The sequence below is a fragment of the Lepisma saccharinum genome, chromosome 5 (genome assembly GCF_977018435.1).
Source record: "Lepisma saccharinum chromosome 5, izLepSacc3.1, whole genome shotgun sequence".
Lineage (NCBI taxonomy): Eukaryota > Metazoa > Arthropoda > Insecta > Zygentoma > Lepismatidae > Lepisma > Lepisma saccharinum.
Genome location: NC_139233.1, coordinates 71,829,344 through 71,843,968, shown reverse-complemented (window position 1 = coordinate 71,843,968; position 14,625 = coordinate 71,829,344). Strand labels below are relative to the sequence as shown.

At 36.9% G+C, this 14,625-nt stretch overlaps 1 protein-coding gene across 1 annotated transcript in view; it reads left to right on the top strand.

The window, feature by feature from the left end:
* LOC145987874 (folate receptor beta-like) overlaps positions 1–8,271 on the top strand; it is a 32,497-nt gene extending 24,226 nt beyond the window's left edge. The window contains exon 5 of the mRNA XM_083122644.1: positions 5,448–8,271. Within this exon, the coding sequence (XP_082978770.1) occupies positions 5,448–5,642 (195 nt within the window). The 3' untranslated portion in view covers positions 5,643–8,271. The remainder of the gene's footprint in view (positions 1–5,447) is intronic.
* Positions 8,272–14,625: the final 6,354 nt, after the last annotated feature.

The window sequence follows — 14,625 nt, the reverse complement described above, 5'->3', positions numbered from 1 at the left end:
TTTCTAGGGTGTAAAATTTTCATGGGCTGCATCTCCAAAAGCCCTCTCATGTAATTCTGCAACTTTTTGTTTAGCTTCTTCAAGCATCATGCTTGGCCTAGCTGTAGCTGAGCATGAAAAAATGTTCTGCTTGGCAGCATGGTTCGGAGTGTGGCGGTGTGGTACATGGGCGTACTACCCTCGGAAAAGGTAGTAATTTTCCATTCGGAGGTTTGTGATGGCACGATTCCAGCATCTCAGTGGACGTTAAGTTTTATACATATGCTGAGACTCTTCCTGATACCAATACTTAAAGTACTTCATTAGAACTGTACCACGTCAGTCTTGTCAGCATTATTTTTAAATATTAACAGCTTCAGCTATGGGATAGAGTATTAAAATAGTTATCATTTATACAAATAGCTTCCAGTATATTTCGATTCCATGAAAATGTCATTTTTTAAGGATCTTCCAAGGCACCCATACTATAGAGTGTAGCATATCTAGTGGGTACAGCAGCTGCAGGTCCTAGCGGTTCTACTTCATGATGAATTCTGCAGTGTTGCTAGCAAGATTGTTCAATTTAAATCAGGTTGCAGGACATTATAAAGTTATGTACATACGTAATTTGTACGTTTGAAAATCACATTTGGTGAAAGTACTTTAATCTCGTAATCTTTTGATGGTGTTTAATATGCTCTTAAATACTCTTAACATTTTGGAAGGAAAAGCATGCGGACAAAACATATGTAGTGATGGGGTGAAGCTCACACAAAAGGAAAATATAATATATAAACACACTAAACTTCTGTTGCTTTAAAACTCAATAATTTTCATGGGTATCAATAGGGTATCAATAGCAAATATTTTGTGCAGAATAATATGTAGAGGTAATACGTCTCGAATTCTCGACCTCTGCTAGTTTTGGATATGATGTGGTCAGCACTATGCTCTAGCAACCTCTACACCCTTGGGTTGCTCCCAGGTGTCAGTTTGAGGTTGTATGAACCCATAACGTCTTTATGTAGGGACCAGGCCAGAAAAATTCTGACCTTAGATAATGCACCCCAGGAATCAGGATACCCTGCTGACTGGACCACCTAAGTTTCTAATATAATTAATGTACATCCAAATTGTTTCAGAATTTTTTTTATTGGTTATGATTTTAAAATGTTTATTATTAATAAGAAAATAACTTATTAAAATTATGCCATCCTAGGGCTGCTGTAATTTAAAAATTTAAATGCCACCCACTATTTCTGTATATGTAATGTAGTGCTAACATCACTTTATGGAGAATTGCTACTTGCAAACACTAGTTGAAAGCAAACTGATTTTTATTTTCAATTTGGCGTTACTATTTCGTTACTTCACATCAATCCACAAGTATAGATGTTTCCAGTAGTTGACCAGTCATGTTTCAGGATTTCCAAAAATACTCAATAAAACAAGAAAAACTGCAATATTATAACTTTTAGATGAATAGAGCTGTAGTATATTTACTCATACGTGGGTTAACTCATAAGTCATGCAACTATTTTTTTTTCTCGCGAACAGGAGACAATATGAAAAATCTAAGATATATTTGGTCTAGGAATTAATTCGTGCGGTTGTTACGCACACATTGAAGCTGTAGTTCAAACACAAAATACATAAATACCTTAAGAAAAATATTGTCCATCGCGAGCCACCACTTTCGCCCATCTGTCAGGCAAGTTACGGATTCCGTGGCGAAAGAAGTCCACATCCTTTGAAGCGATCCAGTTTTCGATATCTTCTGAAGAAGTGAACCACTGTCCAATCAAATCGTTATTCATACAATCGAACAAGTAGTAGTCCGAAGGAGCAACGTCTGGTGAATACGGCGGGTGGGGTAAAACTTCCCATCCGACATTTTCTAAATAGGTTTTGACTGGTTTTGCGACATGTGGGCGAGCGTTATCATGTTGAAAAATAAGTTTATCATGTCTGTTCTCCCATTCTGGTCGTTTCCTGGCCAGAGCTTGCTTCAAACGCATTAATTGTCGTCGATAACGTTCTCCATTAATAGTTTTACCCGGTTGCAGCAGCTCATAGTACACCACACCTTTCATATTCCACCCTATTCACAGCATAACCTTTGCACAGTGAATATCTCGTTTCGGTTGTGATGGACCTGGTTCACCTGGCTTCACCCAGGCCTTTTTTCGTTTCGGGTTCTCGTAATGGATCCACTTCTCATCGCCAGTAACAATGCGATGCAAAAACCCCTTTCTTTTCTGTCTTTGAAGCAGCAATTCGCAAATAGTTTTTCTTCTTTCAACGTCTCTGTCTTTCAATTCATGTGGAACCCAATGTGACATCTTTTGAATCATTCCCATGGCTTTGAGGCGTTTGGAAACTGTTGTTTGATCAACGCCTAATGCTTCTGCAAGTTCTTCCTGCGTTTGACACGAATCCTGATCGAGCAATGCTCTCAATTCTTTGTCTTCAAATTTTTTTGGCTGTCCAGGTCGCTCTTGGTCTTCCAGACCGAAATCACCACTTCTAAACCATGCAAACCACTTCGCTCAGCTAGCGCATTGTCACCATACACTTCCACCAAAATACGATGACTTTCGTTAGCACTCTTCTGCATGTTAAAGTAATGAAGCAGAACACCCCGCAAAAACACTTTGTCTGGCACGAACTGCACCATGTTAAGTTGACTAAAAAATGCTGTTGTTGACGCGTCAATCAACTGCCCTATACTACGAACGATGCGTGCTGACAGGAGTTTTCAATGCATGTGTGGCTATAGTGGAACCACGAGCAAAACAACCTGCGCAGACCCGCGAGTCATGTGCACCGTACCCCCGCGAGTAGGGGAGGGGGAGAGTTGACCATGCTTCCTTATGGCCCGAGGTGGAGGGAAGAAGGGAAAGTTGCGCGGGGACTTCTCGTCCCAAGGTTTTTTTCCTTGTGGTCGATCTATACACGGAACTGTGGGATGATACGCTCGTTACGCCATCTCTTGTCCAGGCGCATGAATTAATTCCTAGACCAAATATGTTTGAAAGTGTATGGAATGTACTTTCGAAAGAAGCCACAAGATGGTGTATGTGAACAATGGTGGGGTAGTAAGCACGCACCCAAGTTCAGTCGGTGGGTGACAGCGTTCGAAAATGGAGGTCATGAAGCAGGAGCTACGTTCAGTACGTTAAAATAGCAGTTCTCCGCGACAGAAATGCACGGGAATGCCATACAGAGCTACGGGAAGCTCTGGGTGTGCATGCCATGCCCTATCAAACAGTGGCGAGGTGGGTGGAGGCCTTCAAACGGGCAGAGTGTCATCTGTCAATCTGCCTCATAATAAATCACTGTTGTCCAATATCCTGTGTTCTGCCTCTTCCCTACGACAGTCTCCTGCATCCAGACTTCATCTGGTGGCTTCATTCAAAGGTACATTCCGTACACTTTCAAACGTACATCTTAGATTTTTCGTGTTGTCCCCTGTTTGCGATATGAAATTCTCGTGATGTGTAATTTGACCATGCAGAGTAGAATATAGAAACGTAATGGTGAAACTCTCTTGTTGAGTAAGATTTAAATTAGAATTAAAATATTATTATATTTATAGATACTAGATTCTAGACCAATTGTTAGAATGACGTGACTTATATTATTTGTATATATTTTTGCACACGGAGAAAAAAAATAGTTGCCATGACTTATGACTTAACCCTCGTATATTATTACTCATCCAAGTCACAATATTATGAAAGTCCCTGTTTAGAAACTACCCACCACTGCACTGGTATAACTAATGGTCCCATGGAACGGGGCAACATTTAAAGGGGCTAAGATGCCAGAAAAATTTAAAGGAAATGAAGAATTTTTTTTCAGTGTAATTTACTATATTGCCATGAATTTTGAGTAGCTGTTTTTATTTACTTTTGTTACATTTGTAAAACTATTTTCTAACTGTAGTGTTGCATGTAAGAACATCAAATATCTGAAAAATCTTTAACAGAGCTACTCATAAGAGCGTAAAAGAAACACTGCTTCAAATGACCTGCCTGTGACTTCAAGAAATAAATGGAAGGGGAGGCTGACTTTTAAGCAGCTAAGTTTTGTTAAAAGGTGAGAATCTGCATTGGGGACGACAAACTAAACTCTTCAATAATGCTTGAAAAATACAATGATGCATCACTCTTACCCTGAAGATGAGAGTGACGTTAGCTCTCGAAAGCTTGGAACCGTTTCCACAACTCACCTGGTCGATAGCCTGAGAGAATCTTTTTTCATCGATGATGTTAGGAGTGTTGTAAACAGTAAAATGGGTATATATGCAGCAAAAGTGATACTGAATTTAAAATCAGTATGGTAAGTTATTATACAATTTTCTTCTAAGTCAATATTGTATTTATATATGTAGTTTTATCACACCTATAGTTCTAAAAGAATCAGGATTTGGCAAGATGAAGGCCCCATAAGGTTTCTTGGGGGGGGGGGAGAGGTTAGTTACACTACCGAATATCATAGTAATTTTCTTTTCATATCAATGCTACAACGAAAAGTATCAGACCTTTCCAAACTCCCATTTAATACCATTGCAAGCAGATGGAATGTAAGTATCACTGGCAACACCAGCACCACTATGGAAATGTGGAGAGGAGTCAAGTTCTCTTCTCTTCTTTGGTCTGCAGTCAGACAGTAGACACCTCTGACTCCAGAAATTGGCAATTTTTTTTTTTTTTTTTTTTTTTGCCTACCCTCACCAAGCATGAATAGCGAATGATATGCTTCAGGATGAGGGTATCGAAAGGATGTTATGGCCTGCGTGTTTCCCAGAACTTGGTCCAATAGTCGAATGCCCTGGGAAGATTCATATCACGTAGGCTGGGAGCTCCTGCAACTCTTCAACAGCTGGAAATGGCTGACCTGGAGGAGTGGCGAAGCCTTCCCCAAGAACTTCTCACTAATCTTCTTGATACCATGACAAAAAGGTGTGCAGCATGGAGACCATATACACCTTACTAGAGGTCAGTTTCTGTTTTGAACATCACTATTCATATCAACTTATTCAGCTCAAGTATACTCACCTGTAGTGTGTCGTATCATGTGTCACTGCATAAACACCCTCTTGGGCTGTGTAATTGTTCACAATATAACTGTATCTGTTGAGGGAAAGCCAAACACAGGCAAATAAATCACTGTTGCACCACTTTCTGGGTTGTTTTCCTCCATCTGGCTTGCTCCCTAATTTTTTTTGACCAGTGTAGATGCTATACCCTTACCCTGGAAAAAGTATAATTGATCCAATTCCAAACAATACTTTCCAATTCCAATATCAGTGTTATTGGCTAAAACTGACACATGCATACTCAACCATATTGTAGAATTGTGTACATTCTTACGCAATTATAGCATTAGTAAAGTTGATATCAGTATCTTTAAATCTCCAGTGAGAACAGGTTATTTGTATTATTTAATTTTGAATTTAACAGTTATGGGATTTTTCATGGGAGTATACATCAGATGACCTGCCCTGTATGCGAATATGGTTTGACTCTAGTAAAGGAAACCCAAACGAGGAAGTGGCAAGGCTTAAAGTGGAGGAACTTCTGAAGACTGGAAATGGAGGAGCAAATCTTAGTAGTTCTATTATTATTACTGTTTTGGGAATATTCTTAAGTAAGTAGAGAATAAAGTTGACTAAATAGTATTAGTGTGAGAATCGTGTATCTCTACAGATACCGTAGTAACCATTGTGCCTTAGACAACATATAGTACAAAGTTTTGTAGGCAGTTTTTTAAATTTATTTTTAGTGGTTAAAAAGCATGAAGTTTGTAGTATGGAATGTAGCATTTTATAAGACGTGTGAATTATGAACAAAATGCAGTCAGGATTTATACAAGTTTCCTCATTAGTAAGTATTTTTTGTCAGGTTTAACTCATTTGTTTTGCATTTCTTTACAAGTATTGTATTGTCTTATTTACAATTTTGCACTGTGTTAAGAAATGTGATAATGATAAGTAGTGCTCAAGAAATTTTGTGATTTCTTATGTTCATTATCCTATCTAGTAAATAACAATAAGATGCTAAGAGTGTTGTGGAATTAAAATATATTCACTGTACACAGTCCCTTCCGCGCTCTCTTTTGGAGTCCATTCATTTTTCAAGAAAATTGTCACAATTGCTGTTAAGACATACACTACGTTGCCATTCGTCACCGGACATCCCATACCAGTACGTTAATCCGGTCGCAGCACCACATCAGTATTGTGTAGGGCCACCTTTCATTGCAATGACGTCCGCAACCGTTTGAGGAAGACTTTCCACCACTTTGCGATACGTGTCGACGGGAATCTTGCCCCATTCCTCCTGCAAAGCGGCAAACAGCTCAGTGGTATTTTTTGGGCAGCATGCCCTGGCTCTCAAGCGGTGCTCCAACTTGTCCCAAAGGTGTTCAATGGGGTTGATATCTGGACTTTGGGCTGGCCAATCAAGTTTTTGCACACCCATGTCATCGATCCACGTGTTGATACTGCATGCCGTATGACATGGAGCATTGTTGTGCTGAAACAGTTATGGGCCAATACCGAATTGTTTTCACCATGTTGGTAGCGCAGAATTGTCCAGAACTTTTTGGTATGCTTCGGCATTCATGTTTCCCCGAACTAAAACAAGAGGACCAAGAACATACCACGAAAACCAGGACCACACCATGATGCCACCTCCGCCGAATTTCACTGTGGGTACGATACAGTCCTGTAAACAGCGTTCACCGGGCATACGCCACACTAACACACGTCCATCAAACCGCCACATCTGGTAGCGCGATTCATCACGCCATAGAACGGATTTCCATTGTTCGAGAGTCCAATGGCGGCGTTCCTTGCACCACTGTAACCGACGGGTCGCATTGCGGGCTGTGATATGCAGCTTGTGAACTGCTGCGCGACCGTGAAAACCAAGTGCAACGATCTCCCGGCAGACAGTATGATCACTTGCAGCCCTACTGGAAGCTGATCGAAACTCCAGTGTCACCATCTGTAATGATGCCTTTCAGTTTGACTTCACCACACGTTTCAAGCATCGACGGTCACGATCTATTAATATTTTTGGTTTACTGGGTCTGGGTCGTCATGTCATGACCCCGTCTCGCTTCCACTTCACGATAACATCACTCACTATCGACTGGGGTATCAGAAATTTGTTGGAAATCTCACGGGTCGAATGCCAAACCTGTGGGCTCCAGTGATCATCCCTCTTTCGGCCTCACTTAGTTCACGTTGTCTGTCTATATTGACTGCTGTAGCTGGTATGAGTGTATTCTCAACCGGCAATGCCTTTTATAGGTTGTATGATGTGTACAGACGATCTCGAGCACTTTTTGTTGGGTGTCCAGTGACGAATGGCAACATAGTGTATGTAGTATTGCATTGTTGTTCAGTTTACCTGTGACAATGAAGCCCTTTGAAATAGACTCCAATAGCTAGAAGCATACAAGAAATCATTTCAAACTTGATATTAAAATTATGTTTACTGCACTACATCATGATTTGTCTCAAAACATTATATACAAATTATGAAATTATTAATTTTTACTCATCAAACTGCTCAAGAAAATGTTGCATTAAGATTTTAAACCCTGGGGGCCTCTCAAATAATTAATTTGGTAATTTTCACAATACTTTCTCTCTTTTGAGTCTTTAAGAACGCTAGTGATCTTTTTATGTTTGCCTTGCTCCTTTCTTTTCTATCTGCTATTCTTCCTTTTATCACATGGTTCTATGCCCAGGGTTATCATTTTGAAGTTAAAGTTATTTGTTTCTAGTTTCATTTTAGTTTAAGATTAAAAACTATGTTTTGATTGTTTGAAGTGTACATGGTTTGTGTACTAGAGAATTTATTGTTGCTGGTTTACATAGTTAGGATTCAGATTGTTTTTATATTGTGTTTTTCCAGTTTTGGTTTGTTGTATTTTGCTCATTTTAGATAAAGTACAGGTGGTACTTTAATATGTATATGCTAAATCTTGCCTTTGTGTTTTAACCTTTACCAGACAAGAAGTTTTCAGACTTTTAAAATGTGCAGTAATGTTAAAATAATAATAATGGATTGGAACTACTTATTGTATAGAGTTGAAGTTTTTTAGGGGTGGGGTAAAGTTATATTCTTGTTGGAAGTGAAATATTTTCATCCTTCAGCCCAACTAGTATAAATGAAGAAGGAAAAAATTGAAATTTTACCCAAATATATTCATTTTATGAGACAGTATGAGTCAACCAAATCAAATTTTGTTTGTATGGACACATTTGTGACTTGTGTTTGTAGATGTATTTCGGGCCTGAATATGTGAAATGGCAAATGTAAACTCCGCATCTTAAATTAAATATTTTAAATATATATACCGACCGTTTAATTGAATTGAATTATGATTTTTGGATAGGATTTGAAGCACACAGATCCTTTATATTGTTAATATATTTGTTGAGAGGGGGGTGAGATGTGGTAATACTTAAGGTAGAAATAGAGAAAACGTGTTTGTAGCCTTGAATTTTTTAAAAGTTCACCTTGAAAACCAGGAATTATACTTGAATTTTATCATGATCCTAGAGTGGCCATCCTGAAATTCCTTGCTAATGCTGACATTTAAAAATGTCCACCATTTGGAGTGTAAAATATTTTTCCACTCGCAGTATTGTTTGTTTTTTTTTTGTTTTTTTTTGGTCACACTGAAGAATTTATAAGGTATGGCAGACAGAATTTCTAAATAAAATTAAATGTATGGTTATAAATTGCAATGTTAAAGTTTATTGTAAGATGATGTTGAAAGACAACATGCACAAAATGAACCATTTTTTTTTAGATATGTTAATAGCAATAGATATAGACTTTCTGCATATGTAACATATGAAATAATGCACGTGCTCAATATAATATGAACTGTTATTTCTTTGCTTATCGGGCTGTCTATTACAAAGTGCAGGAAAGCTAACAAATGTTTAAATATGGTTGGTTAATACATAGGACTGAACTAGTGAGGCTGTCATATTCTGCTGCACAAGATCGGTGGTAATTGTGACACTCGTTCAATTGTTCAAGCTAAATAGATCTTTGTGTACATGTGCTTCCTTTGGCAGTCAAACTACCTGTATTGAATGTATGAAAGCAATCATCGGCAAGTTCCATGGGCTTTCAGCATAACTGCAGCCATGAATCTGGCTTCACATGTTTCCACTTTGCTATATTCATTTTTCACAAGGCAGCATCATCTATGTCACTGCTTAATTAATAAATCTGTGAATATTTTTGTTTAGTCTTGATCATGTTGGTGCACTACAAGATAATCAAACATTATTTAAGATTTATTTTTGTGTTGCTCAATTCATTCTCATTTAACTTTCATTTTACCATTGTCTGAAATGCATTTTCCATGAATTCACATATTGATTTAAGTATACGACTGTGTTCTACATGATCGGTTTGTTTAGTACTTTTAGGTACCTATGTTTACCTGTTTGTATATGGTAACAGATTTAAATGTATGTTTCAAAAACCTGTTAATCATTGGGTATGTTGTAACGTGAGCTGACAGCTGTTTGTCATTATTTAGAGCTTGTCAGTGAACAACTGGGCAATACCAGCTCCAGTGTATAGGCAGTAACATGAGTGTTGGGTTCAAGTTACTGGCTAATCTATTTTGTAAATCTCAATATCTTGGGACAGGGTTGCCCAATCTACAGTCCCTATAGCCACATTTGGCATGGCTTAGTACTTATAAAACCTACTTTTGTGTAAGCAATATCTTAGCCCTGAATACAAAATTATTGGACACCCCCAAAACATCAAGGCTTGCATCTCCTATGCATTGCATAATTTTGATGATTGGACCTCCTTGATAGCATAATAGTTAATGCTACCAGCTTATGAAGAGGTCCCAGTGGCTCGGATTTCACTTAAAACTGTAGGTCCAGTCCCAATTGGCATGTCAACAGGAATTGGTATGATTACCTGTATTTGTTCAGCTCCAGATATAACTAAAAACATAAAATAGTAAATGTTATACTATTAAAGGGATTATTATTCTTGTGGCAATATTTCATCCTGGTTATCCCTGAACTTTTTCAAGCTTACACTACCAAGATACACACACAACCTTTTACTGTATTATTTTGCATAATCCAAAAGTGGTTATGGGAACTTCTAAGAATAACATATATCTAGAATGCAGAGGAACCAGGTTTAAATTTGAGGCCATGTCATTTCAAATTCACAGTATATAAGGATTTTTAATATTGATGTGCATGATCATAATTTTTTTTATTATTTAATGTTGATTTTACTGTTAATGAAGACATTTTAAGAATCAGTTTTGAATGTTTGTTAAGGTGTTTGTGTGTGTGTGTGTGCGTGTATAAGAGCTTCTAGGACAAAATTCAGGGATAGTTCTGTAATGTCAAATGTATGACTGTGAATATTAAGAACTGAACTGTGGTGCAACTATCCTTTGAGAATATATTCAAACAAATATCTTTATATACTCTGTAAATGATGTGATCATGTAGTAACGTTGTCTTGTATTTGGTCTGTGTTCTTATTGTTGTATGATTTTTACAAGTTTTAAAGTGGTGAACACTTTTCATGAGGATAACGAAGCATTTAGAATACTGAAAATCATGGTGAATGTAAGTTTGAAGTTTTGAGGAACTACGTTGCATGCTGGTTGCAAGAAAAAAGAAAATATTGGGATAAATTGTGTCTGAAAAGTAGGTTGCACAACTGACCACACTTGTAAATTGCTCCTGTCTGAATCATCTTCTTTCCATGAAGAAATGCACATTCAAGAGAGAAGGAAATATGTCGAAATATCCTAACCTTCTGAAAGCTTATAACAGCACCACAAACATGAGAAATGTCTCCTTGATTGCATAGTGGTGATTGCCTTGTAATCAAAGGGGACTGTGGGAGCACATAGTGGTTGTGATCCCACTTTAAACTGTAGGTCCAGTCTCAATTAGCTTATCTCTGCATAAAGTGAATTTAAAACAAAAAAAACTCAAGCAAAATAAACATTAAAGAATAAATATTTTACAAGCGAAAACAAAGACAATTTCATGTTACTGTTTAAATGTTTGTATACCAATTGTGTTATTTACAAATCAAGGTCTGACATGGGAATAACCCTCAGCCTTTTTCACATTTATAGACTGTTGAGAAATATAATCCACCTTGATGTCCGATACACACTGTTAGTATACCTGTAATTCATCCTTATTTTTAATTTTGTCCATAGTTCTTTGTTGATAGATTTTTAAATGTGTTCGTCCACTGAATTGCTTTCCCAGCTATTATTAAGAAGCTGGAGAAAGAACTTGTAAACACTTGGAACAGTCATGTGCACTTCTGCATCGTAAAAGGCTTATTGGCTTTAAATACAATCATTACAATGCTTAAGCACACATGAGCGTACAAAAGGATAACTGGGATAGTAGGCACAGTTAACATGATTGTGATTGGTCTCATGTTTATAATATAGTTTCTATTAAATATCCTAGACATTATCTATTATATGCAAGGTTTTGAGTATGTAGAGTTTGAGATACTTTCTTCGTCCTCAGATTTGTTCATTCAAATACCCCTTGAAGCCACTACTAAATACATTTTTGTTTGAAACTCTGCCTAATGGCAATAAAAATCTCTATTTGGTTTGAAGAATATTGTTTTTATAACACTAAAATGTGTACCAAATTTCTACTATTCATAACTATAGTAGGAATTCTTGTGCAGCTTTTTTTCCCCACAGATTGTTGCAATATCATTAAAAGCAAACACTTCAAATTTTTATTTATGTACAGAGTTAACTGCAGGAATACTTTTCACCATAGTATGCAGTTAATGTGCTAGATGTTCAATTTTTAGATGCTGGTACAATACTGTTTAATGATACCTCAATATTGTCAGTATCAAGTGTTTTGATTATTTCATTTCAAGCAGAAATTAGTAAGATTTAGGAGCAATTTGTAAACCTCAAATATGTTTAGAGAATTGTTCACGTGCACATTCCAGGAAAAGCAAAGAACAATATGTCAATGTTTGTGTAATTTGCTCAAACAGAATGTTTGTTCGTGAGTTAGCACATGTAATATCAAAATGTACCAATGCAGAACAAAAATTATTAAACTGTACTTTAATGCAAAGGAAATTGGTGTATGTGTTCGTGTTTAAAGTAAAATATCCATGTGCTTAAAATATTATTTAAACAAATGTACTCTTAATTCTGTAAAGTTTTTGGTGAAGAAAGAAATGTTACTTTAGATTAGAATCAAAAGAGGTGATTTTAATACCTCCTTTCACTGTGGTAGCAATAAAGTTTCATTTTTAATGTTTGTTGATTTTTTCACACTGCCTAATGAAAGAACAGTGGAAACTCAATTGTACATTTTTCAGGAAGCCAGAGGTTAAGAAACTGAAAATGTAAAATCTGTGAGAAAAATTCTAACATGGAAAATGTAAAATTAGGGTTCTATCACATGTAGTAAATTTTCAGAAGGGTAATTTGATATTACTTTTGTCTGTTTTTCTGTAATGTACTGTTGTTAGTATGTTTGCATTCCCAGTGATTAGTGAAATTGGAATAGATCTCAAAGCATTAACCACAAATGAACAAATATAAACCCTGTGATGCAATTTTATAGTGTACACTTAATGTTTGGAAAAGCATGCTGTGAAATCAATTGGTGCTGCAGCTAAGCTGCTGGTGTATACTTATTTTGTAAGGGTTGGACGAAGTTGAAGAATAAATTTGTTGGTTTATTAATGACTGTATTTGATTCAATACTAATAAGTTCTTCACAGGCCATGTTTTGCAGGGTGTCGTAAAATCTCGCTGGGTGTAGACAACAATAGTGTGCCTCAACAGTGTTTTTGTTCCTTTTCCGCTGTCACCTTTCACAGATTACATTATCTTCAAGTTGAGAACATATTTGGACTGAAATAATCTTTATGTATTTATAGGGTGGCGACACCTGGAAAACTGGAAAAAGTCTGGGAATTTTTTTTTCTTTCTCGTTATGGAACTCTGCATGGGAACAGGAAATCTTATTGCTTAATTTTGGCCCTAACTTTTAGGCCCCTTTTATGCACAACACAACCACGGTGCCATAAACCAGTGATGGCAGGAGGAGTAAATTTTCAGATGGGGCAGAAAAATGTGTTAAGCCTCTAAATATTACGTGGAAAATGCATTGAATTATCATTTTTTCTTGTCCGTATGGGAGTAGTAAGGGGACAGAACTGTCAACAGATGGAGGATGGGAGCGGTTGGCACTGTCCGATAGTTGTCGGATGTCGTAGTAAGTCATTTTGTTGGATGAACTGAAGGAACATGGAAACAAATAGGCTCCATTGGTACAAACGATTTTTGTCAAATATCGCCATCCGACAAAGTATCTCGCTACAACATACAACAGAAATTGCATGCATGGCACTCGTATGGGATTGATTTTTGTTGGATGTCTTTGGACTGCAACATCCAACAAAAATCACATGCATAAACAAGAAGAGCTTTAGACTGCAAATGTGCTGCTGGAATTTTATTACTCTTCTGGCTCACTTCACCTTATTTAATGTAGCAGTGCTTACAAAGGTTTTCTTTCATCATCCTGACGTATTACTGGTTTTGCACAAGTTAACATACATTTACAATGACATTGCACTATTCTTAGATATCAAGAAGAATCCAACAAAACGGGATATACCGTATTTACTCATGTATAATGCGCACTTTTTTTTCCAAAATTTTTGCTCCCAAAAACTGTGGTGCGTATTATGCACGGAATAATTCAGACAGCCAACATGAAACCCTACAGTGTCGTTCCATGATTTTGGGACACTTGCATTGATTTTTCATGTTTATGGAACCCTATCATGTTATATATCGTTGTAAAGCTTATATCCTGCAGTTTCTGAATATGGCAACAGTATTCCATTCAAGATAACGACACTAATGTGAAATGCGGTTGAAATAAGTTCATCACAAAATGAAGGAATGTTCTGATTTCTATGGTGCTTCGGATGAAAGAAGACACCAGGAAAAAGAAAACAATAATTAAAATGTATGACTGGCCAAATAATAATATATGTACGGAGTGTGTAAATTCCTTAATGGAAGAAATCTTGTGCTGCTAACTGCTAGTTTGAAGGTCCTGAATGTGCCTTGCATATATGTTACATTAGTCACGGAAATAGTATAATTTGAAGTTCTTTTATAAAAAATAAAGGAGGAATGAGCAAAACCACGTATAAACGTTTGAAGGCCATTTCACATGATTTTTCACTTTGTAATGTAATGTTCTGCATCACCAAGAAAAGCCAGGCAACTCTGGTGGAATTCAAGCATGCACCTTCTGTCACATGGGATGCATATCAGCAGTATTTGTTGGACAAGAAATAATAGAAAATAACTTCCTGAGCAATGCAAATCCATTACGTAATTTTGATCTCACACTCTACTATTACAGAATAAATAAAGTTGTTAAAAAGTGAAAGTTTTGGGATGCTAAACACAGTGAAGGGAGAGGGGTGCAGGTGGCATGGGTTGGAGACTTATTGTTTACACAAGAGGATATTCTCCTCTTGGTCCACATAGCAACAAGTGATTCATTGAATAGGTATG